This window comes from Polyodon spathula, chromosome 4 (assembly GCF_017654505.1).
Source record: "Polyodon spathula isolate WHYD16114869_AA chromosome 4, ASM1765450v1, whole genome shotgun sequence".
Taxonomy (NCBI): Eukaryota; Metazoa; Chordata; class Actinopteri; order Acipenseriformes; family Polyodontidae; genus Polyodon; species Polyodon spathula.
This window is the reverse complement of record NC_054537.1, coordinates 6,538,148-6,562,268: the sequence shown is the minus strand read 5'-3', so window position 1 is coordinate 6,562,268 and position 24,121 is coordinate 6,538,148. Positions and strand designations below refer to the sequence as shown.

The 24,121-nt window shown below is 37.8% G+C and overlaps 1 protein-coding gene across 4 annotated transcripts in view; it reads right to left on the bottom strand.

Moving 5' to 3' along the window:
* Positions 1-5,524: 5,524 nt before the first annotated feature.
* Positions 5,525-24,121, bottom strand: part of LOC121314092 (integrin beta-1-like) — a 32,077-nt gene continuing 13,480 nt past the window's right edge. For 3 of the 4 annotated variants that reach the window (XM_041246958.1, XM_041246960.1, XM_041246961.1), the window contains 16 exons: positions 20,366-20,435; positions 19,584-19,669; positions 18,859-19,069; positions 18,373-18,543; positions 17,006-17,244; positions 16,469-16,624; positions 15,925-16,020; positions 14,316-14,405; positions 13,824-13,964; positions 13,211-13,413; positions 12,340-12,578; positions 11,993-12,215; positions 10,929-11,164; positions 10,411-10,577; positions 9,622-9,705; positions 5,525-6,750 (listed from right to left, as the gene is read on the bottom strand). In XM_041246958.1, coding sequence (XP_041102892.1) covers positions 9,628-9,705; positions 10,411-10,577; positions 10,929-11,164; positions 11,993-12,215; positions 12,340-12,578; positions 13,211-13,413; positions 13,824-13,964; positions 14,316-14,405; positions 15,925-16,020; positions 16,469-16,624; positions 17,006-17,244; positions 18,373-18,543; positions 18,859-19,069; positions 19,584-19,669; positions 20,366-20,435 — 2,406 coding nt within the window. In that variant the 3' untranslated portion in view covers positions 5,525-6,750; positions 9,622-9,627. The remainder of the gene's footprint in view (positions 6,751-9,621; positions 9,706-10,410; positions 10,578-10,928; positions 11,165-11,992; positions 12,216-12,339; positions 12,579-13,210; positions 13,414-13,823; positions 13,965-14,315; positions 14,406-15,924; positions 16,021-16,468; positions 16,625-17,005; positions 17,245-18,372; positions 18,544-18,858; positions 19,070-19,583; positions 19,670-20,365; positions 20,436-24,121) is intronic. The other variant, XM_041246959.1, reaches the window with a different exon arrangement.

Below are 24,121 nucleotides of genomic sequence, written 5' to 3'. Positions count from 1 at the left end.
AAGTTTCCCTGCTATCTTTGCCTTTGGGACAGCAGGCACACCAAGGCGCACTACCACAGGCGGGACTGGCCACAGTAGACCGAGTTCTCTGTGGGGAGGAACAACGTCAAGTGGGAGCCACTGGTGGACCCCCGGAAGGTGCTGATGCCACCACTGCACATCAAATTGGGCCTTATGAAACAATTTGTCAGAGCTCTAGATAAGGAGTCGGCAGCCTTCAAGTACCTTCAAGACTTCTTCCCTAAGCTGTCTGAGGCAAAGGTCAAAGCCAGTGTCTTTGTTGGACCACAGATAAAGAAGATCCTGGAGTGCAATGAATTCCCCAAGAAGCTCACTAGTAAGGAGAAAGCGGCTTGGAACAGCTTTGTCGCAGTGGTTCGGGGCTTCCTGGGCAATCACAAGGCCGAAAACTATGTGGAGCTGGTTGAGACTCTGGTGAAGAACTACGGCACAATGGGCTGTAGGATGTCCCTCAAAGTCCATATCCTTGATACTTATCTTGATAAATTCAAGGAGAACATGGGAGCATACTCGGAGGATCAAGGCGAGCGCTTCCACCAGGATATACTGGACTTTGAACGCCGCTACCAAGGACAGTATAACGAGAACATGATGGGAGACTACATTTGGGGGCTGATTCGTGAAAGTGATTTATAGTATAATCGTAAATCCCGAAAAACTACTCACTTCTAAATCTTTTGTAGTCATTTTTGTATTACTTTAGTATAAATACATGTTAATTTGGATTCATATGTTGTTTTTCTGACTTTAGTGAACGAAAAGACTGTTTTCTCATTGGAAATAGGTAGATTTCAAAATATCACTGTCCTGGTCACAAAAGCAAGGTTTCTGGGGAATAATAGCCATTTTCTATACTTTTGAGGCATAAGCAATTAGGAAATAACACTTACTACCCAGGAACAAAAATTGTGTTACATAGTGTAGTATTAACAGTAACAACTACAACATCATACATAGTCCACTCTGCTTATAATTCAATTGCAATTTAAAGTTGCAGGCTTAAAAATGAGCGATAATTAACTTTTTTGTATTTTATAAGCATATAATTTAGACTGTGATCTGCACACGTATACAGTTTGTGTGTGCCTCTGTATGCTGTGCAGTTCATGCAGTACTCACCGTGTCTCTTGGTTTCTGCTCATTTACTTGGATTCTTGGTTCTTGATCACACACAGAGAAGGTACATCCAGCGCTGGGACTCCAGCAGGCGGTGGTTTCCTTTGCTCTGTTGCTGGAATTAACTGTTGACTGGTCTCATAGTGACAAAAAGAAACTGAAGAAACAGCAACTGCTGATGAAGCCCATAAATTCGGGACAGGAGTCTTATTAAATGTCTTTAAAGAAATGACTAGAAAACGGGAGGAGATTTAACAGTACCAATACCTCTCACTTAAAATGACAGTTCATTTAAAAAGATGTTTAGAAAGTGTACACAGCGAATGAGTAGGATATGAACCATAACTCCTCCCTGGCTATGCTGGATTGGGAGGGCCTTATCTATGTATGCATGTATGGAAGTATTCACTTCGTTCATTATTCTTTAATTACATTTTAACAAAATCAAAAACAGTTTGTGTGAACTCCATGGAGTTTGAGAACTTGCCCTGCCAAAACTTTGAAATATATATATATATATATATATATATATATATATATATATATATATATATATGTATATATATATATATATATATATATATATATATATATATATATATATATATATATATATATATATATATATTATATATACACATAAGAACATAAGAAAGTTTACAAACGAGGAGGAGGCCATTCGGCCCATCTTGCTCGTTTGGTTGTTAGTAGCTTATTGCTTATTTTCCAGCAGATTTGGACTGCCTTTCATTATACTGTAGTTTAAATCTAAAAAGCCACTGTCCTTGTTTCTTTTTTCATGCTGAAAAATTGAATTGACAAAAGTCCCAGACGTTACAGTCATAGAATGCAAGACAGGGTTAAGAGGTTTCTATTTTACAAATGCTCTTATTCTAATGTGGTTTTTTCTAGTTCTTTCTGACAATCTGGAGGTGATTCCAGTAACATGCCGTTAGTCTCCTGGTGTTCTGCTAAACAGATCAGAGCTGTCTGAAAAGAACATTTCAGATACGGTGTCATACGGTGGCCGTTAAGTGCAGAACACAAACACAAAAAGAAAAGCAGAAACACAAAAAAGAAAACACAACGACATTAACTAAGTTCAAACCGGAATGGGTAGGTACATAAGGGGTTCCACCTCACTGATTGGAGGAACAACCTGTCAATCATTGTGCCACCCAGGAATGGTGAGAAGTATTTATCCTGCTCCGATCGTCTTTAAACAGGCATCAATCGATTTCTCCTTGCCAGCTTAGAAACAAGAGCCATCTTCATAGCACTTAGTTTTTATTATTATTATTATTATTCATTAAAATGCAACCGAACCGCTGAACGCGTCAAATGGGGGTGTGATGGTCTCAAATCTTAAACGACTCGATTCATCCTTGTCCACAGTTAATGTTGTAGCGTCTTCTTTAACATTGCTGTGTTTTCTTAATGTTGCGTTTTGTTAATGCTCTTGTTTTCCTTAATGATATTGTGTTTTTCTTAATGTTGTGTTTTCATTTTTGTGTTTCTGCTTTTTTTTTGTGTTTGTGTTTTGCACTTCAGTGCCACCGTAGTGCACCGGACGACGAAGGAATAAAAAGGTTTGCGTCGTTTGCGTTGTGCAGTAGTTCATTTATTTTTCCACTCTGCACTTGTTTGTATGCATTGGCCCCTAAAAAAGGTGAATTTGGCGGTGACCCCTAAATTTTGCGATTTAGGTAGACCCCTATGCATAACTGGGCTACCTCACGCTCCCCAAGTAAACGCCTTAACCGCTGTGCAGAAGGTACCAACACAACTCGTTCATACATACATTAAATAAACCGTGTTATGTTATTTTTTACCTCTAATTCTTGATATCCAGTGCATATCTAGCACCATCTAGTGGACAGTTCTGTATTCCTTCTAATTTAGACACACTTTAAATCAAAATGTTCTTCTCAAAAACGGCCTGCCTCTTAAATTCGAGCATAGTGATGCATGTATTAAAATCGCCAACAAAAGACGCGACTGCCCGAGTACACAAACAGCAACCTAACTGACTGCCAAGAAAAGAGGAACAAAAACATTACTGCCCAATATCGAATCTTCCGTGACATACAGCAGCCATTTACAAAGAAGTGTCACCCGCGTTTACAATACCAGCGTCTCTTTATTAGGCTCTGTTCTAACAAACAGAATATGGTACTTGTTTCTAAAGGAATTCATGTGGTTTTGTGCATATTTTTTTTTTTCTGGTGGCAACAGTTGCATTTTTGCACACCCCATAGTGCTAAATTTGGAATACTGGCTAATGGTGCGCTGAAGCCAATAAGACTGGCGTTCCTGCATGTAATATTGCTGTTAAAAAGAGGGTAAGCTTTATACAGCATGCGTGTATGTATGGGGCAGTGTTGTGTGATGTGATTATGTCACCTGTAAGTGAGATGAGGAGGTTAAAAGCTCTATACCAATTCTACAGAGGCGCCTCTCTCTTTTTCATAGTGGCGAAGACACTCGCTGGTTTGCGCCCAACCCCCATCCTGTTACATATGTATTGTGGCATGCACACGGGAAGGCAGCAGCAGGGCTGGTAGGTGACGTAATCACATACAGACACATAAGCTCGATTATTTTTATATATATATATCGTGCACACAGAATACAACTGCAAATGTTTGTGCAAAATAGTACCCCAAAACCGTGCCCAGCCTCTGGGGGGGGGGGGGGGGGGGGGGGGGGGGGGGGAGTTAATGGATAATTAAGACAATGGCGACACCTGTTGAAATGAGAGAGGATACAATCCGAATTCCTGGCACCAGCACCTACAGTGATACAAACTTCTGCAAATATAAATGCTAATGATATTATCATTGTTAAAATAAAAAACAAACAAAAAAAATGTAGAAAAAATCTAAAATGTCGAACACATCTGGGGCCCCCTTTGCAATCAGTGCCAAGCAAGCAGCAATTAGTATGACAATTGCAATGCAGAGTACATGATTTCATAACATCACCTTTTATCTGGTGTAACTAGATGAATGAAGCATGAAAAATCTACACGTGTTTGTTCCAGTTTTCAGCGAGCACCAGATATATTAAAAAGTTTTGCATAATTGCACTGGAAGGAGTTAAAAAAGCCTGTCAGAACTATACTAAAAAAAGTGCATTATACATCTTAATAGAATGACAAGAGCAGTAGAAGATAGCCAAGGGTCTTGTCACCCAATGCTTGTAAAGGGTTTACCGGTACAATTCGCCGTTCCAGCACCTTTTTACTACTTTGCAAGGCCTTCTAGAAAATAGTAAAGTTCACGTGACAAAGATGGTTTTTGAAAGACTGCACAATCTTACACACTGCTGCCCTCTAGTGGATACTATATACAACAGTATTCTAGTCAATCACCCGGGTTCTGACACCCCCATTTTGAACTTTGCTGAAGTTGCTCTCAAGCTTTTTGGCAGAGCTACATTCTGATGAATGTAATACAGACAGACCTCAGTACCCAATATTGTTCAAGTGAATGTGATAAATAACATTCACATAGAATTTTGTGTTTTTTTTTATTTCTGGTTCATGCATAGTTCTCTTTTTTGGTGTGATGCATGCACTCTCAATACAGAAAACAAACTGGCCTGAGACCTAGTCTACTGAAACCAAGTTCCATGGAGGTTAGGCAAGACCACAAATGCATGCCTTGCACAAACAAATACAATGTATATCAATAAATGTATAAATCGCAATTTGAGCGATTCTGAATATTTTAATATTCCAGAATCTCTTATTCTCCAATATGGAACGTTAATACCAAGTTTCATGACCATTGGAAAAGCAGTGTGCAAGTGTGGCATGCAGATGAGCTACTATAGACAGACTCCCAACCCGAGTCAGTACTCGCTTCATTTAGCGTACGTTATTGAGAATATCAAAGTTCCATGACAACTGGGTAAGTGGTTCTCCAGATAAATGGAAGAATGCATGTGTGACACAGATGGGCAGATAAACGTACAGACAAACCCATACTGTATAGACCTACCCAGGATACTACAGTCTCAACAGGCTACGTGATGTGAATACTAGCTTTCATGACTACTGGCATGCCTAGCAGGGAATATTATGAGAGTGGCACTCTCAAAGTGCATCCGGTTTGGGGTCCAGGAATGGATACAGAATTGTGAATCAGAACACTCTTGATGTTCTCCATTATGAGCTGCTTTACTTGCCAGTACATTGCAGCTGGTGCTCTGTGTAACATTCTTAATGTAGAGGCTGCTTCGTCTACTTAGGAAGTCCAATGCATTTGATTTGTGTGGTAAATCACATCAGCTATAATAGATTAGTGGATAAACTATTGTAATAAACTAAGAAACCCAAAACAGGAATATTTAGTTTCAAAAAGAAAAAAGGAAGCATTTATGGTAATTTTTGGTACTTTAATAAATAATTTCAGAAACAGTATTGCAAAAGTGAACATAAATGCTAAAATAAAAAGGCACTTAACAAGGATATGACGTGTAGTACATGAGACAATTTTTTAAAACTATTCCAGAGGCCATTTTCTAATGCGGTTTCTTGTATGACATGCCAAAACAAAATAGTGTTGCTAATCCTTTTGTGTGGCTCATCAGTATGCAAGGATGCATTTTAACCTCTGCTTATATACATACAAATACAAGGAAAAAATGTGTATGGAGGATTTGTCTTAAAATAAATTGTTAATACAATAATAAAGATCATATGCAAGCTCAGACAACAACAAAATAGTTAAAATCCCACAAAATACAGTTATGGTACTTGAGAGCAAAAAAAAAAAAATCTAAGGCTTTTTGTAAATAATGCGATTTTGTTTTTGTTCTGTTTTTATTTGGGCATGGCTTAAAGAGTTGATCAGGGCTTGAATTTCAGGACCGCACCTTGAAGCTACTTGCATATAATTTAATTAGCTGGGGTTACACTGAACAAGCCTATCAGTAGCTACATTTACAAGCACATTTCATCTTCCTTTAGTACAATATCAGACTAACTTTTCACCTGCACATTATATCTTTCTTCTGTACATTTCCCACTCCTAAACCAGCAGTCCATTACACTACTTGCACATAACATTTCTAACGATAGAAAGCATCTTACAACAAAATACAACTATTCCAATATCCCTGGCAGCGATCTGTAAATTCAAGCCCTTGAAGGCACCATAACAATGGCTAAAAAAACAAAAACAAACAAAAAATAAAAACCCACAGACTATGCAACAGACCCATGTTTGTGGGTTGCTTGAAATGAAAGGCACAATCTGACCTTTGTGGACCTTTTAATAAATCAAAAAGATCTCCTGTGGCATCAACAATTTTAGAAAGAAAAAACAAAATTACACACTACATTTTCAAACTGCATAGGAAAAAAAAGGTTAAAAAAAAAAAAAAAAAAAAAAAAAACCCTGGAGTGGCCTATCAATGAAAACGTTACAAAAAAAACAAAAACTTAATTTAAACCCACTGCCGTGCCGCCCCCCCCCCCCCCCCAAAAAAAAAAACAAATTTTGCATACAGTGTTGTAATAAGAAAGTAACACACTTCTGATTATTTGCCCTCATACTTAGGATTGATCACAGTTGTCACTGCACTTTTGTAGATGGGATTTTCACCCTGAAAAACAAAAAGAGGATTTACAATTAGAATCCATTTCCTTTTATATCCACAATGCATTTCTAGAATACCGTTCAACACATCCCATTGCCCTTGCCTATCTTAATTCATAAAAAGATGAAGTGTTTCAGTGTTCTGGCGACACAGCCAATTGGCTCAGAGGGTGTTCTCCAATCCCGTGACCGAACCAGCTTTCCCTTACATCCAGGAACTCGAGAGCAGATACCAGCGAGCTACCGGCCTCTGGAAGACAAAGGCCAGCCCTGCAGGTGTCCACTTTTGAGCTCACGGAGTGTCTGGCCAGTAGGGTTTGCTGTAGTGACTTCCCCTCAGGATCTCCAGTGAAGACCGGTCACTCCACAGCCAGGACATGGATCTGCCTTGAAAGACACACTGCACACCACGCGGATGTGTGTTTACCAGATGAGCCACTCGGGGCCCCCCCCCCCAACAGCAATAAGCAAGGCCCATACCCTGTTTCTATTACTATGATATACATCTGGGATGTTTCCACAGTTAACGATTAGGCAATTTAGGGTGCTTGGAGTAATACAATTAATGCATTTGCTTAACAAGGTCCAGTTAATTTGTGCACCATGAGCTCATCATGCAGAACCTTCCTTTCCGAGTTCAAAGTACAAGCCTAGAAGAACTAATAAATGCTCCCATATGTTACACATCTCTGGTCAGTCAGTCTGAACAGTTTCCATATGCATTTATTTCAGCTGAAACTGGCCTTACAAACCAACCACTAAAAGCACACAGGCAAAAATGTGGTTCACTGCTGAACACCAAGGTCATGCTATCATTTACATTCCCAAAACACACACTGCAGCAATGTAACTTAGCATTAAGCCAATTAAAGCTCCACGTAGGTTGAGATTAAAAAAACTGTTTAGAAAAATCTAAATCAACATGCAAATTAAATGTTAAAACGGTTCAAGCATGCAGGACCATTTTCTTAGGGTTGTATTTTACATAAGTTAATATTCTGTATTGTTACAGTACATCTTTAAGAGTGCTGTGATAATAATGGTCATTTTCTGTGTTGCTACGCTATCATAATTGTTTGTGAACTTTGAACTTAAGATTGTATTAGGATGTGGCACGGGCGAGAACTGTGTGACATTCTACAATGTAAATGTAAGTTCAATAAAGAATTGCTTGAAGGCAACCAGAAAGGAAGGACTGGGACAGGTAAGTGGAACTGATGCCAAGGTGATGTGAAATTGCAAGAATATAAAATTAGAAAGCTACAAGACCATTTTTGGAAGGACGTCGACCCTACAGAGGAGGACACACAGCTGCAGCAGCCGCTCCACAGCTTAGCCCAAGATGTGATGAATTCACTTCTTTGGCTGCCTGGCAATACTGTCTGCAAGATAACTGTCTGCTCTGTGTTTTGCATTTTGTAACTTACATGAATAAAAAAAAAGTTGTTAAACTTGTTTGAGCCTCTATATCTGGATTCACTCTGGGTCAATTGCAACAAACAAAGCTGGGGATGATCTTGTGGTAAGTACGGAAGCCTAGTACTAATTACAACGAACTTAGCAAATGAAGATGATCCGCAGGTGTGTATTAAATTTGTTCCCAATTGTAACAAATCTGTACTAAAAGGACTTGTGCCCCTACAGGAGACTAAGTACCGTAACGCAGTCCAACAACCTCTTTAGACTAAGGTCTGTTCCATCATATTACTTGAGCAAGAATGAAGAAATGTCAAATGTAATCATTAGGTTTATGATTAAACAGTTTTATAACACACACACACACCACTTTGTAACAATGACCATGCTATATTAATTAATGTGGATGGATAGTGAAAATCATGTCTAAAATTAAAAAGTCTGAAATACATCATTTCAAAAAAAACATTCAGGTGTCTGCAACCCTGCACCTGGAGAGCCACAATCCTACATGTTCACTTACTGGCAGTTTTAAATAGGCAACAAGCAGAGATCTGGGAAGCAGCTGAACTCCTCCTAATTAAGCAACTGAATGATCCAATCAAAACAATGTTTTGTTTATACTTTGCAGTTTGTAATTAGTTATTAATTTGTTTGCACCTTTTCATGATTACACTCATTGTTTGAATGGAATAAAAAAAAAAAAAAATCAGCTAATACTGCATTTTACCTAGAAGCGTATTGCTGCCATGAGAAAAAAGCCTCCTTAATAAATGGCAGCATTTTTCTATTTTAGAGGTAAAAAAAAAATCTGGGTATGTGTGTCTCGTGGCAGCAATACACTTCCGTACGATCCAATCATTCCCAGATTTTTTATTTCCCATCCCCAATTCTGATTCAGGCAGTAATATCGGTGTTCCGTGCTAATGCCGTGATCGGAAAATCCCCAACGTCGTTCCTCATCTTTTTGTGTTACAATTGGGACTTACTTGTAATGCAGATAGTACTGTGCTAACCAGGGTAGAGTTTAGTATGCAGCGCTGTACTAACTGTGCAAGTTCGCTGCAACTGACCCTCTGTGTCAAACTTACAAGGTATTTTACGTATTATTCAGTTCTCATTTAAAGTGATCTGTTTAATGCACATTTTCCCTACAATGTTCCACCAATGAACCTCAGTAATGGCCAGTGCAACCACTTCTGCTTTTTAGTCCTCTCCCAAACAGATAATGGCAAGTGAGCATCGTTTTGATGTTAATGTACTGGAATCTTTTTTTTTTTTTTAAATTGGGACACTTGGTAGTTAAAAAAAACAAAAACAAAAAAAAAGCAAAGCAAAAACAGAACAAATTGAACAAAGAAAAAGATGTGCACGAAAAGACTGACGTGTAACACGTGTTAGCAAAAAAGGGTCAGATGAAGTCCATGCAGAAACAAAGCGTAAAGGAAAAAGAAATACAAACTGAGATTTAGACAGCAGCGGCTTTACGTCCATAGCTTGGATTCTTGAACTTATTAATAGGACTCTTGTAAATTGGATTCTCTTGCTGCAGTAGAAAATATGGTAGATGTATAAAAGAATACATGAATAAAGCAAGGTATGAAGCATTGATCGTTAGACAGGACATGAATGTTATAGTGAAAATTAAATTAAACCTTCAAGGAAAGGATAATAAAAAGTTCCAGATAAATCTTTGTATAGCTGAAGAGCTGTAGATGAAAGGCACACAGAGAGAGTTACAATACAGGAAACGTTGGGTTATCTTCATAACCATGGTTCCCTGAAATAGAAATGTAACCATTAACAAATGAGTGTTAACCTGTAAAGATCCAGGAACATGAATAGAATACCAAAGCTGCACATAAGCATCATTTCCCTTCAAACATGTTGCAGGTTAATGGTTAGCATGGCTTCGTCACGAGTGCTTACGTGTAGCTTTGGTATTATATTCAGATTCCTGGATCTTTACAGGAAAACACTCATTTGGTAATGGTTACATTTCATACTTGATAGGGAACCTATTCTCAGGCCTATACACAAACAATGAAGGCTATGAATCTTGAAGAACACGGTAGAACCCTGTTGCTCCAGTGACCTATCGGACAAGTTTTTCCAGTACAGGAAGCCAATCTCCATATTAAGTAATCAACTCATATTTTGTCAAAATAATTCCATTACAATAACATATATAATGACCCATTCAACTTTTAACAAGCAATGCTTTTGAAAATTCAAAACCAGCGTTGCTCACCGTGTCCCATTTAGCATTCATCTTTTCCTTTTCAAACTTAGCAAACTCCCTTCTGTCGTGGATGATCATGAGCAGCTTCCAGATGAGCAGGAGAGCGAGACCGATCAGCACGATGCCAGCGACCACACCTGCCACAATCGGGATAATGTCCGGTCCAGTAGGACACTCTGTTTACATGGGAGCAGGAAGGAAAAAAGAATGGCATTTAAAAAATGTGGGGAGGAATGGATCCATGGGTTTGATTCTATGAAAACGTAGAGCTTTTGGACGGTAACTTCTGGGCCTTTTGTGTACACATGCATTCTAGCTTAGGGTATTTTGTTTCACCACATTGAAGGATAGACTCCACTTAAACAGATGCATGCAAAAACAGATAAAATAATTCATTAAAGTTAGTTGGTTTACAGTAGTTTTAAATTGAAAGAAAAAGTTTGACTTAAAGATTGGTTCCATTCCTACAAGACTACAGAATTTGGGGTTTCAACTAAACCCCACTACAACGTGTTCTCAGCACTCACCTAGTACGTCAACAACATGCACATGGATGTCATTTTCTGTGTTGTTGACGCCGTAGGTGAAGTAAAACCAGCAGTCGCTCGCATCCCTCTCTTTACAGTGAGTCAGTGCTGTGGCCTGGCCCGGCTGGGGCAGCTTGTCCCGATCGTTCACCTTGGTGAGGTTGAAATACGAGCAGTCTGCCTCACAGGTGTCTTTCTTCTCTCCTGTATTAAAGGTTCTGCACTGTACACACTCCCTGCAGACGCAACGAAACACGTTTTACTAAGCTTGCAACAGTCTGTGATTATTCAGTGTTGAGGAGACAATAAAACACATTATTATTACACTATGTAACACAATTTTTGTTCCTGGGTAGTAAGTGTTATTTCCTAATTGCTTATGCCTCAAAAGTTAGAAAATGGCTATTATTCCCCACAAACTTTGCTTTTGTGACCAGGACAGTGATATTTCAGAATATCACTATTTCCAATGGGAAAACGGGCAAATGTGTGTCTTTTCGTTCACATAAAGTCAGAAAAAAACATATGAATCCAGATTAACATGTATTTATACTGAAGTAATACAAAGTGAGTAGTTTTTCGAGATTTACGATTATACTGTATTTACAGTATAATCGTAAATCTCAAAAAACTACTCACTTCTAAATATCTTTTGTAGTCATTTTTGTATTACTTTAGTATAAATACATGTTAATTTGGATTCATATGTTGTTTTTTTCTGACTATGTGAACGAAAAGACACACATTTGCCCGTTTTCCCATTGGAAATAGTGATATTTTGAAATATCACTGTCCTGGTCACAAAAGCAAAGTTTGTGGGGAATAATAGCCATTTTCTATGCTTTTGAGGCATAACCAATTAGGAAATAACACTTACTACCCAGGAACAAAAAATAAAAAAAAATTGTTACACAGTGTTATTATACTCCCCACCCCTCCCCAAATAGTAAAACTAATTTAGCTTCAAAAAATAATTCTTGGCTTTAGAGACAGGTAACAAATGAGTCCCCTTCTGATGTTTTGCATTTCAATGTATCTATATTGAAATGCATTGAAAGACTCACTTATGCTCGGCACACACTCCTGGGCACGTGGGGCATATCTCACAGGTTGGTCCCTGGAATTTTGGATCTGTGCATTTGCAGGTGCCGCATTCACAATTTCCTCTGCCGTTGCAGATCTGTCCATTCTTTGCTAAACATGTGGATGTGTTCAGCGAGCAGTCACAGGCACTGCCGGTATAGCTGGGGGAGCATTTGCATACCCTGCAGACACATTCGCCATTTCCTGCAAATCAGAGAACAAGTAGTTAAAAATCCCAAGACTCTCAAAGCAATTTGAAATTCTTCTTGTAAATGCACAAACGCGCTATACAATATAGCTAATGTTAACACTGGATCCATCTTCTTACCACCACAGATCATGTTGTTTGACCTGTCACAGTTGAAGTTGTCACACTCGCAGTATTTGCCGGAGTAGATTTCGCTGGGGTTATCCCTCTTTTTGCAAACACATTCTCCACAGATACAGTCTCCATTGGTACTGCAGATATCTGTGCCATTGTCCCGTCGACAGTTCGCATCCAGGTCATCACTGTTCACTTCTTCTGTGCTGCACTCGCAAAGCCTACCAATACGGCCTTCATTACACCTGAAAAACAATTTAATGCAAAAGAAATTCTGAGCGCACAGGAGACAGTATGTTTTGTCTAGGTGAGACATGCACATGTAACAATGCATACAGTAGAAAATGTAATTATGGGGAAGGGATAGTTTTCCTGTTAAAATGTTTCAATAAAGTAGTACTCAGCCCATCCGATATAATTTAGACTTGGAAATTCTTTAGAACCATCAACAAGGCTTTGCTTAGCAGCTGTGTTTAATTTGGAATGCAATTCTTTCTGGTTGTCTGGATAGAAGACAATTGCAAAGCAGTATGGAGTGCAATTGTGGGCTGGAACAAGGATTAAAAGACCAACTAAAATAGCCAAGCAACTGAAACGTTTATTGGCGTGGTTCACAATGTCCTGTATTCTTCTGAGTTTGCAAGTAAACAGCTACTCACCCAATAGACTGTGTATTTAAAGCAGGTCTGCGAAATATATTCCATAATACTACAGTTTAGGTAGTTTGGTTAAGAGAGGAGGGGGGTGCTCCTTTTAGTTGGTGGCGATTATAAAATGACACATTCAAAACAAAAATTGATGTGCATTGTCATTTTTTTGTTGTTTTTGTTTAGTAAATGCTGATCGGACGCTAAACTTTCTTTCCTTTTCTCCCTACCTGCAGGCACCACACTCAAATGTCCCGTTGCCATCGTTGCATTTTGGGCTGTTTGGAATTCCCTTGTCGTGGCACTCGCACTCGCAGACAAACTTAAGTTTGATTTCAACTTCTTCCGTGAAGCCCAGTGGTTTGATCTTGACTGTTTCTTCCTGGCCTTTCTTTGGACATTTGTGTGCAGTAATACTGATATTAAACATGACCTTTGAAAAACAGCAAGCAAAATAGATTGGAACAACAATCCCTACAGCCACAGTAAACTGTATGGCTGAAAGCAACATGTGCCAGTTATCGACAAAGTGCATAAAAAGCCCTTCATCCTATATATTCTAAATGTTCAACAGCTGCAGATATATTTTGCCAAAACCCGTCAGGAAGCCTCAGTTGCAACAGTTGAGGCCTTGCTTCACATAAACAGTGTCGAGCACGAAATCAAGTGCATGTGGGCCGGGCAGAAATATGATACTGCTACAAAGAAATTCAAACTGAAAACAGACAATGAACATTCATACAAGTATGAATTAGAGGGATCTGAAGGACCGCAATATAAACTAGCATGAATTCAATTTGTATGTTAAAGAAAAAAATAAAATAAAAAAAAAATTCTTCCTACTTCATCTCCAATGGAAATGTTGGAACATTTTCTTCCGTTTTCTCCAGTGTTGACGAGCCCATTCTTGCAATGTGAAACATAGTTAATAGTCACCCCCTCTGGAAGCTTGCTGTTCTCAAGGATTACTTCTGAAGACAGAGACTGCAAAACAAAGGGAAAAAAGTTACATAATGCATAAAATGCACTGTTCCTAAGAGAAAAAATTAAATATTACAAGAAAAACTGACAAAGATAAGAAAAGAATACAAAACAACCCACAAACACAGACAATGCTGGCTTCCTGTCTCACAGACTACACAAGTCTAACAATGTCTCTTGATTGCTTTGTGTATAAAACTGGATTTTAAAGGCTGGTTACCCATTAAGGCTTAGATCCATGCACAAGAGAGGCTGGCTCTGTACAAGATAAGATCAAGCAAGGCGAGGGAGTAATGTCTTCAACTCCACTCCTCACCATCAGAGTAATGAGAATTGTGACAACCATTCACTTACATTATAAGCATCGATAATCAGCTTGATTACATTGCTGGAGTTGGAAGAGAGAGTTCCTACAGCAGACTTCGGAATGAGATTCTTCAGTTCCTAGAAAAACAAGCCGTACATACAAACTTCATATCTGAAATACATCTCTCACATTCATTGACAGGCCTAGATCACACATCATTTACCAAAAACCAAGAATTTTTGGTCAAGACAACTTACATTTTTCACTGCTGAAGTGTCTACAATTACACCCTAAAAACACTGAAATACATTTCAAAAGAAACAAGGTCGCAAAAACAGCCCGAAACCATGCATTTAAGAGTGTAACAACTGTATGACCGAAATTAGAATCCACCAGAGTACATTCTTGTATTTAATTTTTTTGTTCAGTACATAAACAACCAGGGATGCTTCAGACAATCATGATTAGGGATGTGGTCACGGCACCCAGGAATTTTGACATTTGTTCGCACGCAGCATGTTCACTTGAATTGGTTTCAGTGCAAAGTTAACAGCGGTCAAACGTCAAAAGGCAAGCACTTACACAGAACTATAATGGCAAAATTAAGTTATAAGCAGCTAGCAGAGTAATATTCCAAACAATTTCATTCAAAGTGGAGGGAGCAGCTTTAAAAAGAGAAACAAACTTCAAAATAAACCAAAGCCTTTTGTGCAGAACATATAGCTCAGCATACACTCGGGGACGCTGAAACTTGGGGTGCAGCAGCACCCCCTGGCTTAGCATGGCTTCCATCATATACAGGGGTTACAGTATATGATGTTCAATGGCTTTCAGCACCCCCATTTGAAAAATTGTTCCAGTGCCACTGCATACACTTGACAATTGAAAACCTAAAGGGAGGCCGGTTTACAGTTCTGCAGAAGCATGAAACCCGATTTGCAGCTCTTGCAGTCATTCGAGGTGCTTAACCTGTCAAATGTAAATGCAGAACGATCCTTCTAATCTTTGAATGTACATCTTGCAATACCAAAACCGCAGCTGTTTAAATACATTAACAAAAAGGATATTGTACAGTTCTCCTTTATTCTTTACATCGGACAAGGTATACGTGTTAATAAATGGTAAGCATATTCCTGTTACGGTTGTTTAAAAAATTAGTTAAAAAATCTAATGTTTACTTTTGACTAAGCAGGTTACGAAAGCACATTAAATACATGTTAAATATATGATACTTTGCACAAATACTAAATTACAGTACATTACATAAATTTTTTTATATATATATATATATATATATATATATATATATATATATATATATATATATATATATATTTTTTTTTTTAAGTTAAATCTTCATAGCTGTGACCAGTCCCTGAAATTGTGTATTTTTAGCTGTGATGTTTTCTTTACTGTGACAATCACATCCCTAGGTCAGGACAGAAACATTTTAATTAAAAAGAGGATGCTGCAAATTATCAAAACCCAACAATTCTTCAGCACAGCCCATTTCCAAAGATTGTGAATGCAAATTCAGATTATTTACTGTAGCGGCTGCGCCCAAATGATCCTGTAATAGTCTTAGTTTTTTTTTTTTTTTTTCTTTTTTTTTTACAGCAAATACTCACAATGAGTCTGTGCACAATGTCAATTTACCTTGTAAACAGGCTGAAATTCTTCTGTCACAGCAAAGATGGTCTGGATGTTGTTGTCACTTAATTTCTGTACAAGGTGGGCAATAGAGGGATAGTCCTGGAGAACAGAGTCTAAAGTAAATTAACAGCATAACAGAAGAGTAATTTCCCCAAAAAATACTTGTTAAAAAGAAAAAAAAATATTCTGAAAGCTATTCATTCAATAACGTAAATTTGATTGATAATTCTTTTTTTTCTGGAAGGAACCATTTATACCTCCCCCACCCCCCTTCATTTTTTTTTTTTTTGTTGCACAAAGAGCTTTGAGAATGAAGCCCAAAGTCTGCTGTGTAACCCAAGGTAGTAAACACAATTTAAAAAGCCAAGTTTAATATACAGAAGGGAGAAAGAGCAATGGCAAAATGTAAGAAACCCTCAGTTCAGATTTGTACTGATTAAAAAATAAAACTTAAGACAGGTGCAGAAACCTTTGTCTATAAAAAACACAAAAAAGAAACCTTGTCAATTTTATTTTTTGTACTACTGAATGTCTTCTTATTGCTTACGTAGTAATGACTCATGGTGTACATGCCATTTTCCAGATGGCACTTTCCATCATTTGGCAGAACTATTCCACCCAGTTTCCCATCTCCAGCAAAGTGGAATCCCGCATCAGTGGAGAACACCAACAATCGGGTGACATTTCGCCAGCCAATATGCTCCTATAAAATAAAAATGCAAAAATTAGAGAATATCTCCAAATGCTTGTTCAGGCTGTTCCTGACTCTGCATGTTAACACAAATCACACAATGCTACGCGGAAACATTTCTTACCATGGTCAGCACCCTGAAATATACAGCTCTTACCTTTAAATTAAAGCCCCTGTAAAAGGAGACACATACGTGCATGTGTCACACTTCAGATTTCTCCACAGACCTGGAAAACTGCTTATCCAGTTGTCATGAAACATGGAATTGCCATTAAGCATAAGTTAGAGATTATCAGATGGGGCGGTGGTGTTTACTGACATACTTGTTTAACTGAAAATCTTTTACCTCTCCCAGTTCCCCCATAATCAGGCAGCACTGAAAGACATACTTACACCACAGACAGCAACCTGCATTATGGCATCAAAACCACCTTCAGGAGAATCCAAGTTTCCAGAAATCTGCTGCTGTCCTACAAGAGTATTGAACTGGTTTCCATTGTTGGTGAGCTTGAGGACATTTTTGTAGCTGAAGGGGCTGGTACAGTTTTGGTCACCAGTGCAAGGGTTCAGAAGCTTGGCTGGGGTGGTGCTGATGTAGGGCATCACAGTTTTCTCCACAAAGGAGCCGAAACCTAAAAGCAAGATAATACATTACTGACCTAAAATGAGCCAATGGTACAAGCTAAATAGCAGCGGTTCTGTTTTTTCAAAAACTAGTACCTCGTTTCCATGGACCGCCAACTCGAGAGCGCTTGAATTGGTCTGAATTCTCAGAACTCGAGCTGATGGTGCAAAAAGGAGGCGTTTCCATGCTTTTATGAGTTACCCAAGTTATCACACGAGTTGGGCAGGAAATACTTGCGAGTTAAAGGCCAAGACGTGCGTTCACTGCAGGTGGTATCAGAGTCAAATTGTCAATAATTGAAAATGATAAAATCAATCTGGATATTCTTTCACATTTGTTTCATGCTGTACATATTCCTCTGGCAGATTGGTATGCAGACCAGGAAAAGAAGTGCTGGACAAGGGAAATAGTGTTGACATGAGAATGGCAGTGATAAAGCCAATTTACTTAAACATTACAAGAACCGGACATTTCCATCAAAGGATTTAAATCTGGAATTGATCTGGTGAGATTAGAAACCCAGAAGCACTGTAAACTGCGCCTATTTCTGTAGTAGGGTTACTTTGTTAAGCACTTGGTGTTTTTTTTTATTTTTTTTACAAGGGTTTAATTATTAAGTAACAGCCAAAATTGTTTATGCAAGACTTGTTAGAAAGCCTAACAAAATGGTTGATTGTTATTGTCAATACGTTGTAGATATTAAAGACACCCACCGTGCAGGTACCGCAAAGTCCATAAACAAAACGTTAATAAAATTAGTTCAGAACGTATAAAACGGAGCTGATTTTACCAGTAATTGCTAGTCTAACTGATTAGACAGCCTTTTTTGTTCTCCAAGTTCCTGCAATGACACTGTAGATGCTAGTATAACGAGCAAAATAAATTGGACCTGATGCACCCGACAAGCACCGAATAAATGGACTGAAAAGGGTTGAAAGTATAAATGCAGAGCTGCATTGCATTCATCTTTGTGGCCGTGCTAAGAGAGAAATGGCAATTTAAAACCCGTCAAAATCCCAAGATAGCAAATCTGCCGAATTTAATACCAGACAAAATGTCCTGTTATATATGTTAGGTTTGATTTGTATGGGACATGCATATTCATTCAGTATGCCTGATCTTGATGAATTCTTACCAATTCTAAAATCAGAAGTAATGTCTTGCATTTCACGCATCAGATTAGTTCCGAGATTCTTCACATTTTCCAAATCATCCTTCATGGAGAATGAGAGATCCATAAGGTAATAGAGATCAATGGGGTAGTCTTCCGCTCTCTTGAATTTCAGTTCAAAGGTCTGGGGTTCACCTGTAAAAAAGAGAAAATGAACATTCTGGAGTTTAACACACCTCCTGTACCCCCCGCCCCCCCCTCCCCCTTTTACTTTTAAATAAGGTGTTGCTAACAGGATGGTAGTGGGGACAACCAAATATAGAATAGCCAGCAATACACTGTACAGACCTCCTAGACTGACAAGCAGCACTGACAGCTCTGCAAAAAAGCAAGGTATTGCAGAAACAATGCAACTACCCTACTAGGAGCTATGGTTGACAGGTCTGAAGAGCACCGATATGTTTGAAACTTTTAATGGCAATGTACGTATTTTGTGTCATTTACAGTTACCTGATCGCAGGGTTAATTCCATTTTCTGGGGCTGAATCTGCGTGATATCTTCTGGTTTCCGTTCATCTGTGCCATGATTGCGGTTTGTTACTGCCTTGTTCAGGACCACTTTTTTATCGCCTCTGGGGTTTTCAATCTCTTTACAACGTTTTTTGAGAGATTCAAGAACATCACACCTTGCAGAGGTCGGCTCCCCTTGTTTTAAAAAATCCTACAGGGTACAAAAACAGGCAATGAAAGATTATATAAGGAAACTTGGGAGTGGTTTGAATGTCTCCTTTTGTTCTCTTTCAGACTTTTTTTTTGCTGTGTTTAGCCAATTACATTAATTTAAAAAAAAAAAAAATCGAATTTAAGGGATCATATTTGTTTTTAAGTGCAATATTTTTTTTATAAGGAGGGAGATCATGTAATCGTTTTAGAAAAGGGGCAGAAATCCAATTTCCTTACCACAGAACATTTGCATTTACAACATCCGGTCTTGTTTTTAAAGCTGGTCGAGGAACAGGCAAAGACATATGATAGTATTGATAGTGCATTGGACTGGCCCACATCCCCAAAAACAAACAAATATCAGTTGAGAACTGCAAGAGATGCTGCCAACACAACTTCACCCACTGCTGCCATTTGAGGCAGGATGGATACCAATAAGAAAAAAAACCCTTATGACTGGTTTAATCAACCAAGTCAATTCAGATGCAACGTAACTTTTAAAAGGCACTTACTGGTTCAGTACACCATCCACAATTTGCACCAACTTGTATACACTCCCCACATGACTTTGCATTGGCTTTAATACAGTCATTTCCATCTGTAAAAACATCAATAGAATATCAAATAATTTGTACTTGAGCAAGTTTTGCATTAGGCATGCTACTAAAACTAGGTCCAATTATTGAACTAGAAAAAAAATTTCACAGCCATTGAGCAACACCAATTATCTGACTCTGACATCAACCTTGGTCGTCTAGAACTACACAGTTTAACAGAAGAAAAGCTATGGGTGGATCATTAAAAAAATAAATGTGATTATATATATATATATATATATATATATATATATATATATATATATATATATATATATGATATAGAGAAAGAGTTTAATGTTAAATTGTATAAAAGGTTTGCAATCTTTAGGCTGCTCACACTGAACAGCACCTTGCTGACAAGCAAAACAAAGAGCACAGTTGTATAGTCAATTCAAAGACAGACTGTACTGATTTACTGATCAATATGGACACTACTGACCACCTGTTAAGTCACTCCCAGATTTCATTGTAATATGTACACATTAAGTTTCTAGTACAGTAAGAGTTGGCATTATAAAACAGGTGACTATTCAAAGAGGCAGTGCAACATTTTAAGGTACCCTACAGTATTTGAAATAAACTTGCAATGCTTATGAATAAACACATACCTTATTTGATTAAAAAAAAAAAAAAAAAAAAAAAAAACAACACACCCCCCCCCCCCCCCCAAAAAAAAGGTAAAATAAATGAATTACCTTGTTGAGCATTACTGTAACACAGCAAACATCCCAGTAGCATGCATATAAAAAGGGATTTTAAATCCATCTGAAAATAAGAAAGAAAACAAATGAAAGTTAGAAGTAATAAACCTACTGTGCAGTGCCACCTAAATCAAGTCAGTCATGTTTAATACAAAACTGTACCAAAACAGATTTCACACTTGCACTGGAAGCATTCCAACAGAACCACAGTAGTTTGAGAACTCTCTCAAAGGGTTAAATTATTCCAAAATTAGCAGGGGTTCCATTTCAAGACGACTTACTCATTCCTCATGCGAGCACCGTGAAACTAAATCTAACACTGTCCCGATGGGAGTCGGAACACACGCAGCAACTACGGGGATGCATAATGTAGTAAAGTAGATCATTTGACAACTATTTTTTCTTACTGTGCAATTATATAAAAGTACATTAAACTTAATTTGGCATGTTAGAAAGCTCCAACTTCTCAGGAGAGTCACAAGGTGCTGAAGGGGTCTTTCTAGCAAAAGCGGACCACATTCTGGGGAGCTGTTTTCTTCATTTGTGGATGTACAGCATGTGATAGAGAAAAGAAAGTGTTCCAGTGTACAGTAGTTGCCAAGTGTATTTATGAGAGTTGTGTTACAGCACACAGGTCTGAAACTTGCAATAATGGCCATTTTGATTACCTCTGCTCTAATATTTCTCTGTGGGGTTTGACCTTTCCACAAGAAAAAAAATATTCTTTTAAACTTAGATGATCAAAGTATTGACAAAATTAGACAACAGAATGCAAAGTTGAACAGTTCATAAATATGACACTTAAATTTGCTCCAAGCAAGTGCAGCGCTTCCTTTTAGGTGCTGTGTGAACCCAGAAATCCCCAAGTCAGTAAAGCAACATTTAAGACATTTCTGACTTGAGTTCCTTACAGAAACGCTTGAAGTTTCCTGAATCCTTGTTTCAATACTTTTCCTGCAAAGGTGCGAGTCTCTCTCAGCATGGTATCCATCTTACTACAGCATCTTTGACTGTAACCCAATTCAAACTTGTATTTAAAAGTAGTGAAGTTTGAACATGTGCTACCATTGGCTGTACAACATCTATGAAAGAAAGACTGGAAACCGAACGAAAATATTTAATCCTGCACATCCTCAAATACAAAGTACAGTAATATAAGTGCGCTATATATGTGTTCTACTTAAAAACAAAAAAAGCAAAATGAGTAATGTTGAGGAAGTTACCTTGAACAAACTAGATAATGATTTATAGATGTTCATCAACATTGTACATGTTGGAACCAGACAGCAATGTGCAAAAGCGCAGTTATTAGAATAAAAAAATACAAATAATAATAAAAAAAGGCTAAAGTGTACTGCAACATACTGTAGCATCTTTAACTGCTATTACTGCAGTGCAAGATTATAGACTGAACAAAGACTATAACTGATTGAAATCACCTTTGTTACAGAGCAGTTACTTGTTAGAGGCTGGGGGGGGGGTACTGTATACGTAGGGCTTCTGAGTTTCAGTTTTAACCAATAAAACACCCGACAAAAAAAAAAAATAAAAATAAATAAATAATAATAATAATAATAATAATAATCATCTATTGGAGGATTGTAAACACGCTTGCGAGATTTAAAATTAGATAACAATTAGAAACTGAGCATTGTTCTTACTCGCAAGATTAAAACCTATATTACAGTTTGATAGGGAGTATTTATAAAAAAAAATTGTATTAAGTTCTGTGGGGTGCAAGGTCGGGTTGGAGAGGCTGGGCTCTGGGCCAGTTTGAACCGTCACTGGAGGTTTTCAGCCTGTTTCAACAAGTCTGGACCAAAACCTGCTTCACAGCAGAAAGTACAAAAGCCACAGAAGAATCAGCAGAGCTGAACCAAAGAACTGTTTATTTTCCACATCTAAGCAATAAAACAGCAACAGTAAACAGGAACCACTGTTGTCAATTCCTATTTTTCAATTCCAACTAACTTCCAATCCTTCAAAAGAACTGGAATTGGTATTTTAGAGACATAATTGTAGTGATTATTTCACTGCTTTCATTTCAAGCCGATTTCATTGATCAACACTACTACTTCAATGTAGGCTAGAGCTGTCAATTAAGCCTCAAAATAGCAATCGTTTAATTGGGCACAAAGTATAACCGTTCGAGTAAATGTCGATTGTACAATACATTTTCATCACATTCCTCTTCTCGTGACGTTATTATTTGAATATCATTGCAGTGAAGTAAAAGCTTGTGAACAACACCTGAATGCGATGTGTAATTACGCCTTGGTAGCGTCAGGAGAAAAATAAACAATATTCGCGACAAGCCTAAAGCAAGTTTAGCATACTACAGGAGTGTTACTAAAATATTTATTCCAAACCGATTACAGTACTTTGGAATGTAATCTATATAAACTAGACAAGAGTTTATGAAAACTGTTTTATTCATTGACAGCAACTCCATCTGCATGATGCATTGCATCTTGTTAATACTGTACCACCTAACCTTCACTAGCTGTAAAACACACAATGTGGAAGTCCCTGCCTAAAATAATAAATTGATTTATTTACCACACCATGCATACCCACTAGCTGATCCTTACTCCAAAACTGCATTTATCACTACTAAATATTCATTATATAACAGCTCATTTTGAAACTCCAAAGAAGCGCAAACAATATAGTTAGTTTTCTTCAATGTGCACAATTTACAGGCTGTTTACAAGAAATACAAGCCTGTTGTCCTCCTCTGGACACAAAGTGGCACACTTTTTTGTTTTGTTTATACAATCAAAACAGAGGGGCGTACTTACAAATCATTTCCAAAACTGATTCGCTGGTAGGATGGGACCAGCAAATCAGATGCCAGTTAACACAAGCAGGAGAAGAGCACGCCCACTGCTTGTCTGTGGCAGAAATACTGTCAATAGCAAGGGGTCGGTGCAGTTTTGTTGATATACTTAAATACAGTAATGTTACTAACTATGCCCGTTACAAAAATAATTATTAAATTTATTATCCAGTATTTATATCGATATGAGGAAAGGAATCGATCAAAAAAATCAATTTTCAATTTAACCGTAGCAGCACTAATGTAGGCGTTGTGTTGCCACTGAACAGCTCGTTTAAACAGTATACTGAAAATTGAAATTTTGATCACTGTGTTGGAATAGATTAAAAGGAAACTGGAAATTGATTTTAAAAAGCAATTGAGACTGAAACAGGAATTGACCCCAAGCCTGACAGGAACAGCTCTCCAAGCTGTTGGCAAGGTCTTTCCTTCACAAGAACAGTGCCAACACCAGCTACTTCACAGTTATCACCTGGAACAGGAGACACTTGCACATGTGTTTACAGTACAAGACACAGCTTCAAACAATGAATGATACAGCAAAAGTTTTGAATCACCCTATAGAATTAACTAATTTTACTTCATAGTCGAAGTGAATGACTTTACGTTAACATATTCATGAACACACGGCTTTGTGGTTTCATATACTTAATGTCAAACATATAGAAAAATGTGACAATTTGATCCAACATGAAACACTTATCTCAGCTTCTGGTAGGGATATTGCAAAAGTCTTTGAAGTTTTTTTGATTACTCATGACCAAGGTAATGTTGCATTTTACTTGCTGAAAATACATTAATTAAAATTAGAGAGCAAGTTACTCCCAGACCCAAATCCTTATCTGGAGCGCTGGTTTTATTATCATTAGTCTCAAATCCTAAAATTTTATGCAATGCAAAACTTTTGGCCC